The sequence below is a fragment of the Cottoperca gobio genome, chromosome 16, assembly GCF_900634415.1.
Source record: "Cottoperca gobio chromosome 16, fCotGob3.1, whole genome shotgun sequence".
Taxonomy (NCBI): domain Eukaryota; kingdom Metazoa; phylum Chordata; class Actinopteri; order Perciformes; family Bovichtidae; genus Cottoperca; species Cottoperca gobio.
The window spans coordinates 6,115,787-6,131,136 of record NC_041370.1 but is presented as its reverse complement, the minus strand read 5'-3'; the positions used below and the strand labels follow the sequence as shown (position 1 = coordinate 6,131,136).

Below are 15,350 nucleotides of genomic sequence, written 5' to 3'. Positions count from 1 at the left end.
GGAGATTGGTTGGAAAATGCGTGCACGTCAGGTGGTGGTGGGATGGGAGGAGGTGCACCACTTTAGAACCGAGCGGAGACCTGCTAAAAGTCAACCTCTTGGCAACTTGTCCACAGTTACCGGACTCCTTACTCACATACAGATAGTGACGCTGCGCTACGCCGCCTCCTTCATCTTCACCAACGCACAGATACAATCTGTCGCACCCATTCACTCTCACTGGCATCCATCGGTTGACCCACTCGGAGACATACAGGCATTTTGTCTCACTCAGTTAAATACACCAGCGAATCAGGGCCTTATCATTTGACATCCCATCCGTTAAAACACACACAGGCACACAGGCTTAGCATGAATAATGCTTGGTAGTGGTGGAGAGGAGGAGGAGGAGGAGAAATGCGCTTGTCACTAAGAAGCATTGTTGATTAACATAAAGAAATTCAACAGGGTGGTTAGGATTGTGAGACTGGGTAAATGATTTGGGTGTTTGCAAAGGCGCGACTAAACAACAAGGCAGGTAGGATTTAAACGGGAAGGTAAAGATTGGCAACAGGTAAGCAGTGCAGAGCAAAACAAATCCAAAAAGGAGAAACAGAAATAAATCATGAACAGAGGCTTGAAAGCGATAGTGTGGGTTTATATTGTGAGTGGAGTTGATGAGGGACAGGTGTGTGTTGATGAGAGTATGGAACGCAGGTGTGCAGGTTTAGTGCGGACGGAGACTTTTCATCTGTAAAATGTTCCGCTAAGTACATATATTGGGCACATAAACAAATGTAATGGTTCCTTATCAAAATGTTTATGAGCTTTATGTTAAAGGTTAGGGTTAGGACAATATCATTTCATATCATTCATGTTTTGGTTCATTTGTGCGCACATGATCAGAGATCCAGCACAGCAGATCCACTGGTTTAATATTGTGCAACCAGCATCACCACAGAACCTCCTCCCGTGTTTATGTGTACACCAGACGTGAAGTTTCACTTAAGTTATCAGAAAAACAAGCTGAATAAATGTTATCTTGCAGCCCCTCCATCCATATGTCCACCTAACTGCATTGGCGAAACACAAAACATTTTACTCATCAAATCCGTTTGCTTTGGAAAGGAGGAGACTTCTGCAGACAATTTGGCTCCGGGTGAAAATCCTCCTGAACGTCTGATGTTACATAATCAGAGAAACGATAGTGACACCTCGGCTTGCAGCCTAATAAACATCCTGACAATTAAGACTGAAGGAATTTGACATATTTTGCAGAAAATGACATCGGCCTATTGTACGTTTAAGAGCCATTAGTGAGTATTTACAGCAGCAGGACGGTGTTGGATGAACTAGTGTCCATGATTATGGTGTTAAGGAACATTTCAATGGTGCAAAGGTGTGTTTTTAATTTACTTTTGGACAATAATGGAGGTCTATGGCACAGAATAAGATACATCAGGCTTTAGCTATACAGATCATAGTTCATTGATGGTTTTGGTCTTTTAATGGGATACATTAACAACATAGAATATTGGTATCATGCTCCAAAATCCAGTATTGGTCAGGCTATAAAAGAAACAACTAAATGTAAACAAATGGAACAAATGTGAAGTAAACTGCCTGGAGAGAAGGCTATAGAGTCATTTTAGGCCTTTGGCTTTCCTGGTTTTAATTCTGCTTCATTTAGCTCATCTAACTTTCTCTTCCGAGGAACAGGTTTTACAGTCTGTCAGGCCATCCATCTCTGTTTTAACCCGACATCAGACCTCTCTGCCTGGATGGTAGTTTTTGTAATGGAAATGGATAAGAGGAGCCAAGAAATCAAGTGCCCTGATGATCTAGTCAGGCTCAAAGTGCTGCTGTGGAAATAGAGCATGGTTCACTGTAGGGCAGGCCTGAACCCCTGATCCTTTTTTTCCCCTCCTCTTATTCATACACCCCCCCCTCTCTTCTCAGGTGCAATCCAACTATCTCTGGTGGTCAGGAGTCAGGCTACTTCAAAAGCCATAAGTGGTTGATGGAGATGTATTTTGCAGGCCCATTGTAGGAGTGCCAGGGGCCAGCTCCAGTCAGATATGATCTCCCACCAAAGGGAAGAGAGGTGGGCAATGCCGGTCCAGAGATCTCAGGGGATGGAGAGGGGGGGACAGAAAGTGAGTGTGAGAGGGCTGCTTTGCCCTGTCATATTACATCACACATAGGTGCTGAGGAGGAAAAGTCCATGAAAGAAGCAACCACATCAAATAGCCAACTTGACATCTCTCTGTTTCGCTCTTTATGTCGCTGTTTTTCTCTTTTTCCTCTATCTTTATATCTATGTATCTCTTTCAGTGTCTTGCTCGGCATCTCTTGCACATTACCACTCTCTCTGTGTCTGTAATGCGCTCTCTAGCGCTCGATTGCTCTCATTTTTTATTTTCTTTGTCCTTTTTATTTCTTGGAAGTCATCTGTAACCGCCTTGTGTGTAATTTCTCCAGTGCTAGTTGTCTGATTCTATCTCTCTCTCAACTTTCCCCCCCCCCCCCCACATACCGTCTCAGCTTCCCCCCTCTGGCAAAGTTGGGTGCTCTGCTTGCTTGACAGACATGTCACAAGAGAGCTATATTTATTAAACTAATGGAATGAGTGAATAACATTGCGCCCAGCCCATCCCGTCACCCAGCGCCCGCCCGCACTTGCTCGGGTGGCAGAAGCAGCCATCACCGCAGTTTGACGCTCGCTGCTCAGCCTCTGCCGCAGCAGCTGCACATAATCTTCTCCAGCTCAGTAGCCACACTAATAATCCTCCAGTATAATCTTCAATTAGAACCGCCGCGCTAATCTCTGACAGGAATAATCATGGCGTTTAGCGTCTTTTTTTGTGTGTGTTTGCGTCGGTGTTGCTCACAAATGCGCTCAGGGCCATATTTGTGTTTGTGAGGGGAAGTAAAGGTCCACTGATTGACAGTGGTTGTGTGTATGTTTAGTGGGCTTTGAAAGGGAAAAGTGAGCGGAAATTTAAGAGCTGGATTTCCTTGTTAGTGGTGAGATTATGTATTATGTCGTGTTCCACAGTCTGACTTCTTTAATGGGGTAAAGGGGAGAAAAAAAGGCCTAATGGTTTTGGAGGCTGTGAGACAGCTGGCTGCTAAGACTTGCAGGGAGGAGGGGGGGGGGGGTGCACCCTCACTCTCATTCTTCTTCTCTCTCTGCTGCTGTCGATCCAATAACACCCCCAACATCTATTCCCTCACATGAAGGAGCAATAACTTGTAGCCCGTCCCTCCGACTCTCTTCTCTGAGATGCTGTGGCGGTTTGTCGCCCCGAGGAAAAAGAGTGGAAGTGCGAGACTGACTAATTTAGTTTTGGGGCACCTGGGATTTTGTCAACATCAAATAACAGCCAAATATTCTTCTCAATACGTAATGTACTGAACAGGCCGTAACCCCTGGTGTGTCCACTGCCTGGAAGAAATGCTTACAATCGTCCAAGACACTATAAAAGTAATGGTGTCACTGCTCTCGAATCTTACTACATGTTTATCTATACAAGAATTCACCAGCTGACCCCTGAGCTAGGGTCATGAGACAAATGAAATTGTTTTCTTATTCATTAAATGTTGTTGTTTTCTGTTGTCTAAATGATGAATAATTTCCACCATATCACTATCTATATATGTTATTTGTTGTTACCTGATTTGTATTGGTGCCTCCCCCCCCCATGCTCTTAAATCATCTTAGCTATAAATTAGGTGTCTGTCTGCCTGCCGTGGTATCTCACGGGGTTAACCTTAAATCAGTGGCCTGAGTCACCTTGCATTTGATATATAGTGACCTTTGACTTCTGCCTTATGTCAATAGATGGATTGGTGAGTGACGGGGAGTTCCTAGACATCACAGAGATCAAGAGGCAGCAGGCCGAGGACTACGAATGCATCACCAACAATGGAGTGTCTCCACCTGATCAGCGCAAGGTCAAGGTCACGGTCAACTGTAAGAATCCCTCTCTGCACCTCACAACAGCCCAGTGGGGATCATTTAAGTCCCACTGGACCTTCCGTGTTATAGCACAATGATGTATTAATGATTTATGTTAATTCTGTAGATTCATTATTATGCATGAGTTCATACATCTTCATTTTGCTCTCACCGGGGGCTTTTCGACCTTGTTTGCAACCCCCTGCTGACCTGACTTGACTTCTCAGTGAAGGCAGATGTGTACTAATTGCCATCTCCCTCCTTCTGTTTGTCCATTCTTTCCCCCCCCCCCCCTCGTTTTCTCTGCTAGACCCTCCGATGATCACAGACATGAAAAACATGCCTGCCCATTTGGGTAAGACGGCCATATTGCGATGTGAAGCCATGGCAGTCCCACCAGCCTCCTTCGAGTGGTACAGAGATGAACACAGGTGAGACCACCAAAGAGTCCAGCTTCTGAAACAATGGCCTGTTCACACATCATCTGGGGGGGATGTGAGCACTCATTTTAAATGTCAGTAAAGCCGACCGCCTAGGTTTTGTCATTGGCCAACGTCTCGGTGCGGCAGCACAGGAATAACACAGCTAACAGGTTAATATGTAGCTTTTATGAGCCTCAATCAAATCTCTGTGTTAAACCAATCAGTTGCTTGACAAAAAAAAACCCCAGAACGTATGTTAATGAGAACTGTTACACTGTAAGTTCAGTGATCACAGAGTAAAGCAGAGACAGAATAACCAGGCTGCATCTGTGATTATGGAATATTTACAAGAAAAGCTAGTCATTTTTACATTTTTCCGACATACTCTGGACTTGGCTGCCGGCCATTTAGCTAACCCCTGACATTCGTATGGGTCGGAGATAACCATCTATGTTTTTGCCATCTCTAATATTAGCTTGTTGGAAAACTATTTGCTCTCTATCACCCACTTATGATCTGTCCTTCCAAGTTTGTAAAAGGTCCCGGAGAGCGTAGAAGAGTTAGGATGATTTGGCATCAGCCAAAGTAAGACGCAGAAGTACTTAGAACAGCCTTTGTCAGCCAGAGAGAGCTGTTAATAGAGTATAATGGGCCCCAGCAGGAGGTCTCTGTTATTTATGGACTGTTAGATTTCACTATTAGTACAAGGTGAGACAGAGCTGGCGTGCGGAGGGGGATTGTGTGGAGGGGGATTGTGTGGAGGGTCGTCTCTGGAGAGATGGCTGAGTCACTAGGTGTGATGTTATGTGGTGTTATTTCTCTTTTTTCTGACACGCTCTTTTTCTTTTTCCTCGCTTCCGCTCCCCCACCACCGCCACCCAGGCCGGTAGAGAGTGACAACACCCTGAGGATCAAAAACGAGAAGACTCGCTCGCTGTTGCTGTTCAACAATGTGACAGAGAAACACTTTGGCAACTACACCTGCTTTGCCTCAAACCGTCTTGGGGCTTCCAACGCCAGCATGCTGCTGTTTCGTAAGTTATCACATAGCAGCATGCACACAATGACACAGCGTACACATGTATGCAAGAACATTAGCGAGCTCACATTTATCTGATGTGACATACTACCACAAAACGCTACATATGCAATCACACACTGTTTTTCCCTCTGCGCGCTGTCTCATTTTTGCTCTGCACGCAGCACAGCATTTTCTCAGCCCTCTCCTCCCTCCTTCCTCCCCATTTTCGTTATTCTCCGCCCCATTAAAGCTCTGCTTGCCTATATTACTGTCTCTCTCTCTCTCTCTCTCTCTCTCTCTCTCGTTCGTTCACGCTCTCACCCTCCATCTCTCCTCCATATACATTCCTGCCTGCACACACACAGACTGTCGCTCTCCTCTGTCCCGTTACCCAAGAAGTTGTCATTTCTCTCCAAGCCCAATTCACATTAACCGTCTCCAATGAGCGATTTCCTACCCTTTCATTTCCCTCCCAAACCCACCCCCCTTTAGTGCATTCAGCATTACCATCTTAAGTGAGTCCTTCATCTATCCTCTTTCTTCTTTCATTCCTTTACCCATTATCTTGGCCAGTTTCCCTTCAATGACTCACTCCCTCGTCAGACCAATACATCTTCCTGCTATCTTTTTGCACCACCGCTGCCACTCCTGTCATCCTATCTCTCCATCATCTGTCCTTCTGCCTCCTCTTTCCCTCCTAATCTGCTCCTGCCATCATTAGAACACAACAAAACCTTTTTCTGTTCCAGACCAGGCTCGGCAAATCGGACCATAATCGGATACTTCTGTGGCATTTCTATTCATACGCTGTCCCTCACTGTCATTGTCTCCGCCGACTTTGTTTCCATCCTTTTGTTCCTCTTTGTTCACTATTTTAAAAGGTGCCACATGTGGCATTTTTATATAAACAACCCACCATCACATATTGGCACATTATTGTAATTACCCTCAACCAATGAGCCCATTACTGAGACCGTTGGCAGCCTGTACTAGCTTTCACTCTACATTGTTACTATACAACTGTTACTTGGAAATATACAGGAAGAGCCATGGTAAAAGAAGGTTGTCCTTTTAAATTATGATGTATTTTGGGTTTTGGTTTTTAGGTTGAATTGAATTGAATAACCTTAACTTTTGTTTTGCTTTCTGTAGAACCATTCTTAGGTTATCCCTGTATCATTTAATGGCTTTGTAAGTTAAGATTCACCGTGGTAGGCATACTGAATTATATAATTCAATAGACTTTTCTCACTGGGAACATTGACACAGGTGTAACTAATGACATTAATAAGGGTTGCATTTCATTGAGGTGTCCCAGTGCCAGGGTGCTTGCATTGTGTTTGCTGGCAGGATTAGATTTCTGGCACACATAAATCGAAACAAACAGAGCCATTATAAATGTTATTAGTTTCACCTTTGTTACACAAGTCTGAATATAAGCCCAGAACATGTTAACTCAAGCCTTTCATGGCGTTGTAACTTAAGATAAACCGTAGACATAGAAATAAATTAGGAAATTCAATAGACCTTTCTCCCAGTGGTAATTTAGACGTTTTAAACAGGTACAATTAGTAACAATAATGTCTGTGTGCTTGTACTATGCATGCAGGCTCGGTGGCTTGTCTTTCTGACACACCTATATGGAACCGATCTTTAATGTCAGCCTGTAAGCCTGTAACACGTTAACTCCCTCCAGCATGTCACGGTCTTGTAACCTGATATTAACCATGTTAACATGTTACTGAATTAAGAAATTCAATAGACCTCTCTCACGGTGGTCATTTAGACGTGTCAAATAGGTGTAACTAATAATATTAATATTGGCTGTGTGCTTGTACCGCGCATGCATCAGTTGCTGTCACGAACCACGGAACGAAAAAACACAGGATCCAAAATACTCGACTCAAACAGCGACGTTTAAACAAAAAGATCTTTTAATCCAAAATCCCATTAACAAGAAACATACACTTGATTAAGTTTACAAGACGAACTGGCACAAGACAAGGGGAGACAGGACTATTTATACACGAGGTAAGGGGACACAGGTGACAACAATCAGGGGCAGAGATCACAGAAGCGGGAAAACACACAAGGCAGGAAGTTAAGTGACCTGGAACGAGAGGGAAAGGTGAGTTTCAAAACAAAACAGAAAGTGCAAGACGACACTAGACAAGAGTGACTGTAACTTAACATAACGTGACCTGAGAGACATTAAACACTGAACATGAACTAAACTATAACATAAATACATGACAATAAATAATCTGACGGGACATGACACTTGCCTTCCTGGCACACCATTATGGAACACAGCAATCAATAATGTCAAAAGATTAATCTGTGTTTGACCAATCAAAGAGTCAGAGCGCATGTCATAGCCTTTGTTCTCACCAAAACAAACATCTGAAACATCTTCAGAAGGAGCAATGAGTGTAAAGCTGTTGGAATATGGGAAATGTAGTTCTAATTTGGACAAACACCATATACCGAAAGAACAAGATCGCGGGTACAAGCGGCCGTAATGGGTTTTGTTTTCTCAGACGGGTGGCTGACGTCTCCCTTAGAGACAGGGTGAGAAGTTCAGCCATCAGGAGAGACTCGGCATAGAGCCGCTGCTCTTATGCGTTAAAAGGAGCCAGTTGAGGTGGTTCATCTAGTAAAGAAGCCACCTGGGCGCATCCCTAGGGAGGTGTTCCAGGCACGTCCAGCTGGGAGGAGACCCCGGGGAAGACCCAGGACTCGGTGTAGAGATTATATCTCCTCACTGGCCTGGGAACGCCTCGGGATCCCCCAGTCGGAGCTGGAGGATGTGGCCCGGAGAAGGGAAGTCTGGGGTTCCTTACTGGAGCTGCTGCCCCCATGACCCGATCCCGGATAAGCGGTAGACGATGGATGGATGGATGGATGGACCATTGTAATACACAGGCTAACTTTCTGCCAAGTTATCAGAATGAATTTCTTTAATCTATTGTAATAATGCAAATGTCTCCCCCCCCCCCCCCCCCACCTCTCTTCTTTTGGTCTGTCTGTTTTCCTCCAGGACCGGGGGCCATTAAGGGGCAAGGGACCGGTTTACATGCAGGAAGCGTCGGCGTGTGTGTTTGGGTTTCCCTCTCTGCTGTTCTTCTGATGAAGGTGTAAAGATCGAGCTCCACCTGGAATTGTCCCAAAACGCCCCTTAAAGCCCCCCCCCCCCCTCTCTCTTTCTCCCTATCTCCCCCTCTACGGAAGGAAGAAGGAAATGAAATTCTTTAATTACGAACCCATCACTGTGAACAAAAAGAATATGCATTATTCCAGGAGCCATTGAATCATTGTATCAAACACACAACCACATTATCCCCTCCCCCCCCCCCCCCCCCCCCAACACCCCCGCACCCTCAATTAAACCATTGTCATCATCTCTTCCTCTCTTCCTCTCACACACACAGTCTATCTCTCTCTCTTTGTCTCCCAGAATGCCTTGTCTGACTTGGTACTTCCCTCCTCACCTTGTTCTCCCTTCATTATTACCACTGGGCTGATGTTGATAGAGAGTGTATATTAACGATTATTGTGTCGGTGATCAGTGAGAAAATAGATAATCTAACAACTGGACGATCATTGATGTAATATACTACATAGACTAATGACTGACCTACAATGTTTGCCTTATGGAAATGATACATAAAATCTCAATATTATGGATATTTATGGAAATATAGTTATAATGTGGTACAGACGGTCATGTGACCTTTTGAAAATTGTCCAGTTGGTGGCTATGTGAAGTGTCACCCTGTGATCACACACACACACACACCCACACACACACCCACACACACACACACACACACACCCACACCCACACGCACACACACACACACACACACACACACACACACACACACACACACACACACACACACACACACACTATGTATGGCTTTTTGATTTTAACTGTGTAGCAGTGAAGCTGCTATGAATGATGTCAAATGTATTTTTAAAAAAAAGGGTGGGTGGTGAAGGTGTCAGTCTTAACTACCCCTTTATGTAGTTTGGGGGGTTTATACCAAGGTTTTGCATGTAGACCCCCTCACTACCCAAACCTTTTTAGACTCCTTCCCCCCGCCCCTCTGTTCAACGTGCTCTGTCTAGTCCCCCTTCGCATCGCTGTAGTGTTCTCTGCTCCGTGTCACCCCCCTCCTCCCTCCATCTTCCAGTGTAAATATATGCAGTACAGAGGCCACGCCGGCAACCTCAAGTTGCCTGGTGCTTAACGACAACTCCCATCAGCCTCGAATACGCTCCAGTTTTCTGAAGCAGCAAGAGACTGTCAAGTGACAACAATATCTTCTGTTTCAAAGCTGCGACTCCATCCTCTTTGTCGCTTGTTGATAGCATGTACCGGTTAGAGATGTTCCTGTTGTGACTCCATACTTCACTCCCTCCCTCCCTTCCTGCACTGTGTCTGTTTACTCTGCAAGGTTACCTGCTTTTACTTTTTTGGTGTTAATAATAGTACAGATGATGATGATGTTAATAAGTATTTGAATAACTATGAATAGTAATTCCATGTGAGAAAAAAAAAGAACAAAATCTGATGGTAACGAGCCGTGCGTGGGAAAAATAATTTTTTTGTACCTTACTCTGAAAAGTCACACACATTGAACGACTACTATGAAAAAAACAGACAAAAAAAAAGACATGTAAAGTTTTTGAAGTGATGTGCTCTATTTTGCCATGACAAGCTTTTTAAAAACGCATTTGAAACAGTCTGAGGGATTATTTCATCCAAGTCCAGAAGCAGTGAATGATGATGTAATTTATAATTTGTCACAGTTTATGTATTGGACTCTTTTTTTTGTCATGCTGTTAACTGCATCACACACACATTTACTGCATATTTGTCCACTTATCATAGTGTGTCTCTCTCCGACTAGCTAGATAAATGATTTGGATCCATGTCAGTCTCCGGTCGTGGCTGTAAGTCGGTTCTTGTTCGGCCAGACCGCAGGGAGATAAAGATGTAATTAGCCATTACCTGTGGCTGGCTAAGTGAAGGAGCCTGGGCTCCACCTGTCCCTCCTGCCAGCCAGTGATGGCCCCCATAAATCAAGCTCAATCCTGCCACTGACAGGAATCCTCTTCAAGGACAACCTCGCCTTGGTGCACCAGTCCTCCCTCCAATGTGTACCTGTGACATGCAGGCATGGGCACTGCAAAACCTCCATGGCACAATTATCCATCTACTACCCCTGCACAGCACAAACAGTGGGAGGTAAGCCCATATTTCAATATGGTGGCACTCGTTTCTCCACTGAAACACTGTTCCACTCACATGCAGCGACTATATGCAAATTTGCCATAACGAGCCTGCACGGAGAGATGAGTTTACCCCGGCTGAACCCTGACTACTGCGACCTTAAAGGGGAATTATTCAGTATTGAATCAATTGTCTGAATGTGTTTTGTTTGATTTTGTTTCAAACCAGCAATAACCCCTAACTATACTGTGCAAAAGGTATCAGATATGGTTAAAGTTGTCGTGTAATATCTGAAAAATCACATTAACAAGGTATATCAAATCTATTGTTGTACTTTTACTGTGTACAGTACTCTGAAATGATTGTGAAGCTCTGTTTAAATGGCCCTTAATCTAAAACAATACATGTTGTACTCAAATAGTCTTGCCCTCTGCGATGTAGTCGGGTTGTCTGTGTGACAGAACACACTGTTTGTGCATGCATCTTGTTGCTCCAAAAACAATGACGGATTCCATTTTAAGCACAAGAGCAGGTTGTCTGGTCAGTGCTTATTTTTTCTGTCTCAGTCACTTTTTTATCCTCTCAATATCTCTGCCTTTCATGCTGTTTGTTTTTCTTCTTTTTCTTCTTCTTCTTCTGTTTCCCGCTCAAATACTGTACCCTGTTCCATGTCAGCGTCCCACTGGGTCTGTCAGTGGCATATAACATCTGTATGTACATAATCTGTCCTTGATGAAGAAAAAGAACAAAAAATTGAAGAATACATCAAAAAACACGGACAAAAAAAAAATAACATGCTGTCATGTTTCTCAATGTGGGTTTGAAAAAAGCACGTCGATGTTCGTGTATGGATGGATTTTGAAAAAAAAAAACAAAGAAACAAGCAAACATTGTATGTTGTGTTCAGGTTTATGGGTAAAGGGTCCAGATGGAGGTGAATTCGAGCAATATGACTTGAAATCGTTAAGTGATTATTAACAGAATGTGGGCATTTGTACAGACAAGCAGCAAAAGAACATGAGTCACGATGTATGTAGATGAATCACACTTCTGGTGCGAGTGAGGAGGACTGGAGAGGGTGTGGGAAAGGAGGCGGCAGATCCCCCGGGTGCACAATTTGAGGGTAGAGGAGGATGCTGTTGAGAGAGCACCCGATCCATTGGGCCTGTGGGAGTATACCCTGACAATACAACAGAAGCTGAGAGCCAGGGGGAGATGGGATGACACTAACTGACTGTGAACCCTGTAGTTAGGGGAAGAAGACAGGCAGGCACTCATATTGCATTTCCAAACTTGGGCACTTTGGTCTTTCCCAGGGGAAGGTGTACCACACACTATTTATGGTTGCACTATGTAATATGAATAGCATTAACATAGCCTTGATCACAAACACAGTCTGGCCTACTTCAAGTGTATAAATAATACCCCAACTTGGGTTCAATGAGTTGACGGTGATATAAACAAGACGTTTGCTCGGCCCCTAATTACATTTGGCGCGCCCCGATTGGGAAAGTGTTGATTGGCTGCTGCAGCTGAAGGTTATGATCTGTTTACTTTGTTAATAAGGTGCCACGAAGCTCCTGTTTTGAATACACAAAACTAGCACGTAGTGCCACTTTACCGCGTGTAGCATTGTGTTGCACTTCAATAGCTGTACTTTAGTTTAGGGTAAGATTTAATTAATTGCTTTGCACAGGTGGAAAAGGAGGCGAATGTATATTATTGTAAATTAATGGCACTTTTTTTTGCTTTTTAACATACCTGTGCAGTGTTTAGAGATTCATTTTTGGAATAGGGTTTGTAGAATACTTTGAAATACATTCAACAGTTTCGGAGCACTGTGCCTTTGCTGAGAGGAGTCAGGTAATTAAGCTCTTTAAGGACAAACACCGCACATCGTTCCTGAACCGTTGCAGTGATACAGTCAAATAATGATGGTGCTTTATAGTAAAGACTGTGGAATAGCAAGAGAAGCGTAAGCCCGGAGAAAGTAGGGTCTTCTTCAATTTGTATGTGGCAGGCTCATGCTGTAGCTTTTCCTACAACACGTTCCCAGAACAGATCCTGGACCGACTTTCAATTCAGAATGCAATGGTTAATCAATATCTTCGACCAAATGGCTTTGGAATAGAGCAATTTCTCCCTGGCCTGATTTACCAGGTCCCCAGAAGCTGAATTGATCAAGTGTCTATACACCAGCCTTAGAACAGAGAGCATAATTCATCATGCCTGATACAAGACACTCCTAATTGCGCATCGATTTTAAACCCCGCTCTGAAACTATTTGGGCAAGCTATAATGTCAGCTCAGTAAACTATGTGTTCAGAGCTACGGTTCAGATCCAGGGAATGAAGAATTAATCATTTGTTTTTCTTTTCAAGTCAATCCAGGCTGGTATTTGTTTTGCTACATAATATAGTGTTAACCGTACATGCCCCCTGGGCTTTTACACTCTTTTGCAATTTAGTTTGTGCTGTAATGTTACATTTTATTTTATTAGTAATGACAGAGATGCAACCTGGATAATTTCGCAGTTCAGTCAGCACTGTGTATCTAGAGGCTTATGTCTGGATGTAAAATACTCAAAGATATGATGTGAGCGTGCGTCCAATACAATAGAAAGAAACTATGTATATGTCACAGATTATAATTTAATAATGTGACAAATGGCAAAACGTTGCAGCACCAAAGTCAGTATACCAAAAGGCTATATACACAGAGTGACAATTATATATGAATGATTATCGTTGCTCTATCCCCTGCTCACGTCCTTTACAGCAAAGCACGCCTAATTCCCATATATTATCCTAATTATCCATTGTTTACCAACTATCTACAGGCTCATTCGGTTCTCATGGGCAAAGTCCATGTTGCAAGTCTATTAAGGCCCAGTACTTTTTCATTACCGCAGCTAATGAGTGCATTAGTATACAGCATGCTACACGGGATTGTGACGAGGAAAGTCTCCATAAACAGTGAGCACGAGTCAGACTCAGATGTGTTAGTTAAACATGAGCATGACAGTTGAAGGATGTAGGTCTAGCTCAGGATTAGTGGTCACAGACAGACAGACAGACAGACAGACAGACAGTCAGACAGACAGATAGTCAGACAGACAGACAGATAGTCAGACAGACAGACAGACAGTCAGACAGACAGACAGACAGACAGTCAGACAGACAGACAGATAGTCAGACAGACAGACAGACAGTCAGACAGACAGACAGACAGACAGTCAGACAGACAGACAGATAGTCAGACAGACAGACAGACAGACAGACAGACAGACAGTTAGACAGACTGACAGACAGATAGTCAGACAGTCAGACAGACTGACAGACAGAAAGACAGACAGATAGTCAGACAGACAGACAGACTGACAGACAGACAGACTGACTGACAGATATTCAGACAGACAGACAGACAGACAGACAGATAGTCAGACAGACTGACAGACAGACAGACAGACAGACAGACAGACAGTCAGACAGACAGACAGACAGATAGTCAGACAGACAGACAGATAGTCAGACAGACAGACAGACAGACAGACAGATAGTCAGACAGACAGACAGACAGACAGTTAGATAGATAGATAGATAGATAGATAGATAGATAGATAGATAGATAGATAGACAGACAGACAGACAGACAGACAGACAGACAGACAGACAGACAGACAGACAGACAGACAGACAGACAGACAGACAGATAGATAGATAGACAGACAGACAGACAGACAGACAGACAGACAGACAGACAGACAGACAGACAGACAGACAGACAGACAGACAGATAGATAGATAGACAGACAGACAGACAGACAGACAGACAGACAGACAGACAGACAGACAGACAGACAGACAGACAGATAGATAGATAGATAGATAGATAGACAGACAGACAGACAGACAGACAGACAGACAGACAGACAGATAGATAGATAGATAGATAGATAGATAGATAGATAGATGTGTTTAGTGTTAGTAATTAGCTGAGAGTACTTTAATAGATTCTTAAACATATCATTCAGTTCAGGTGTTCTGTATATATTTAAATCCTGCAGCAAATATGGCGAGCCATAGAGACGCCAGCCTCGCCCTCGTCTTCACCGCGACCACAGATGGCGTTCTGTCAATCACTCACCTCAAGAACGAGAGCGTCTGGCTAATTAACAGCGTGCTGCACTCCACCAGTTGAGCAACAGAGACATTCGTGTGGACCAGGCAACACAATGGAGGCATCTCGCCCACCACGTCTCCCCTAGTCATTAAGTCGCCCACCTCACATCTCGAACATAGAAAGAGTCCCATTACTTGGCCTCTCTGAATCACCAGCCCACGCCTGGAATTTTACTTGTCAATCAACCAAGGGGTAAATGTTGGTTGTGGTGCTGAGAACTGATAGGGGAAACTTGGATTTCTTTCACAAGTGTCGGCACCAACTGGTGTTTTTGTGTTGATTTATATTGCAGTTATGTGACGGCGGGGCTGCGGTGAAGTCACCGATGCGGGCTACAAGTGTCTTATAACAGGTGTTAGGTGTGCCTGAGTCTGGGATACATGACAGGATGTATAATAGGGGCTGGTCATGTGCTTTGTGCCTCAAGAGGGCAATCACAGTGAGCAGACTGCAAGAAACCTCACTGTGGAGTAATGGAAAACGTCTCATTTGGAAACTAATAACAAATCTTACCAGAAGAGCACCCACCGTGTATAATTGAGG

The 15,350-nt window shown here is 43.9% G+C and overlaps 1 protein-coding gene across 1 annotated transcript in view; it reads left to right on the top strand.

Moving 5' to 3' along the window:
* Positions 1-9,262, top strand: part of iglon5 (IgLON family member 5) — an 85,423-nt gene extending 76,161 nt beyond the window's left edge. The window contains 4 exon segments of the mRNA XM_029451231.1: positions 3,824-3,955; positions 4,251-4,371; positions 5,245-5,396; positions 8,424-9,262. Of these exon segments, the coding sequence (XP_029307091.1) occupies positions 3,824-3,955; positions 4,251-4,371; positions 5,245-5,396; positions 8,424-8,524 (506 nt within the window). The 3' untranslated portion in view covers positions 8,525-9,262.
* The last annotated feature ends 6,088 nt before the right edge of the window (positions 9,263-15,350 follow it).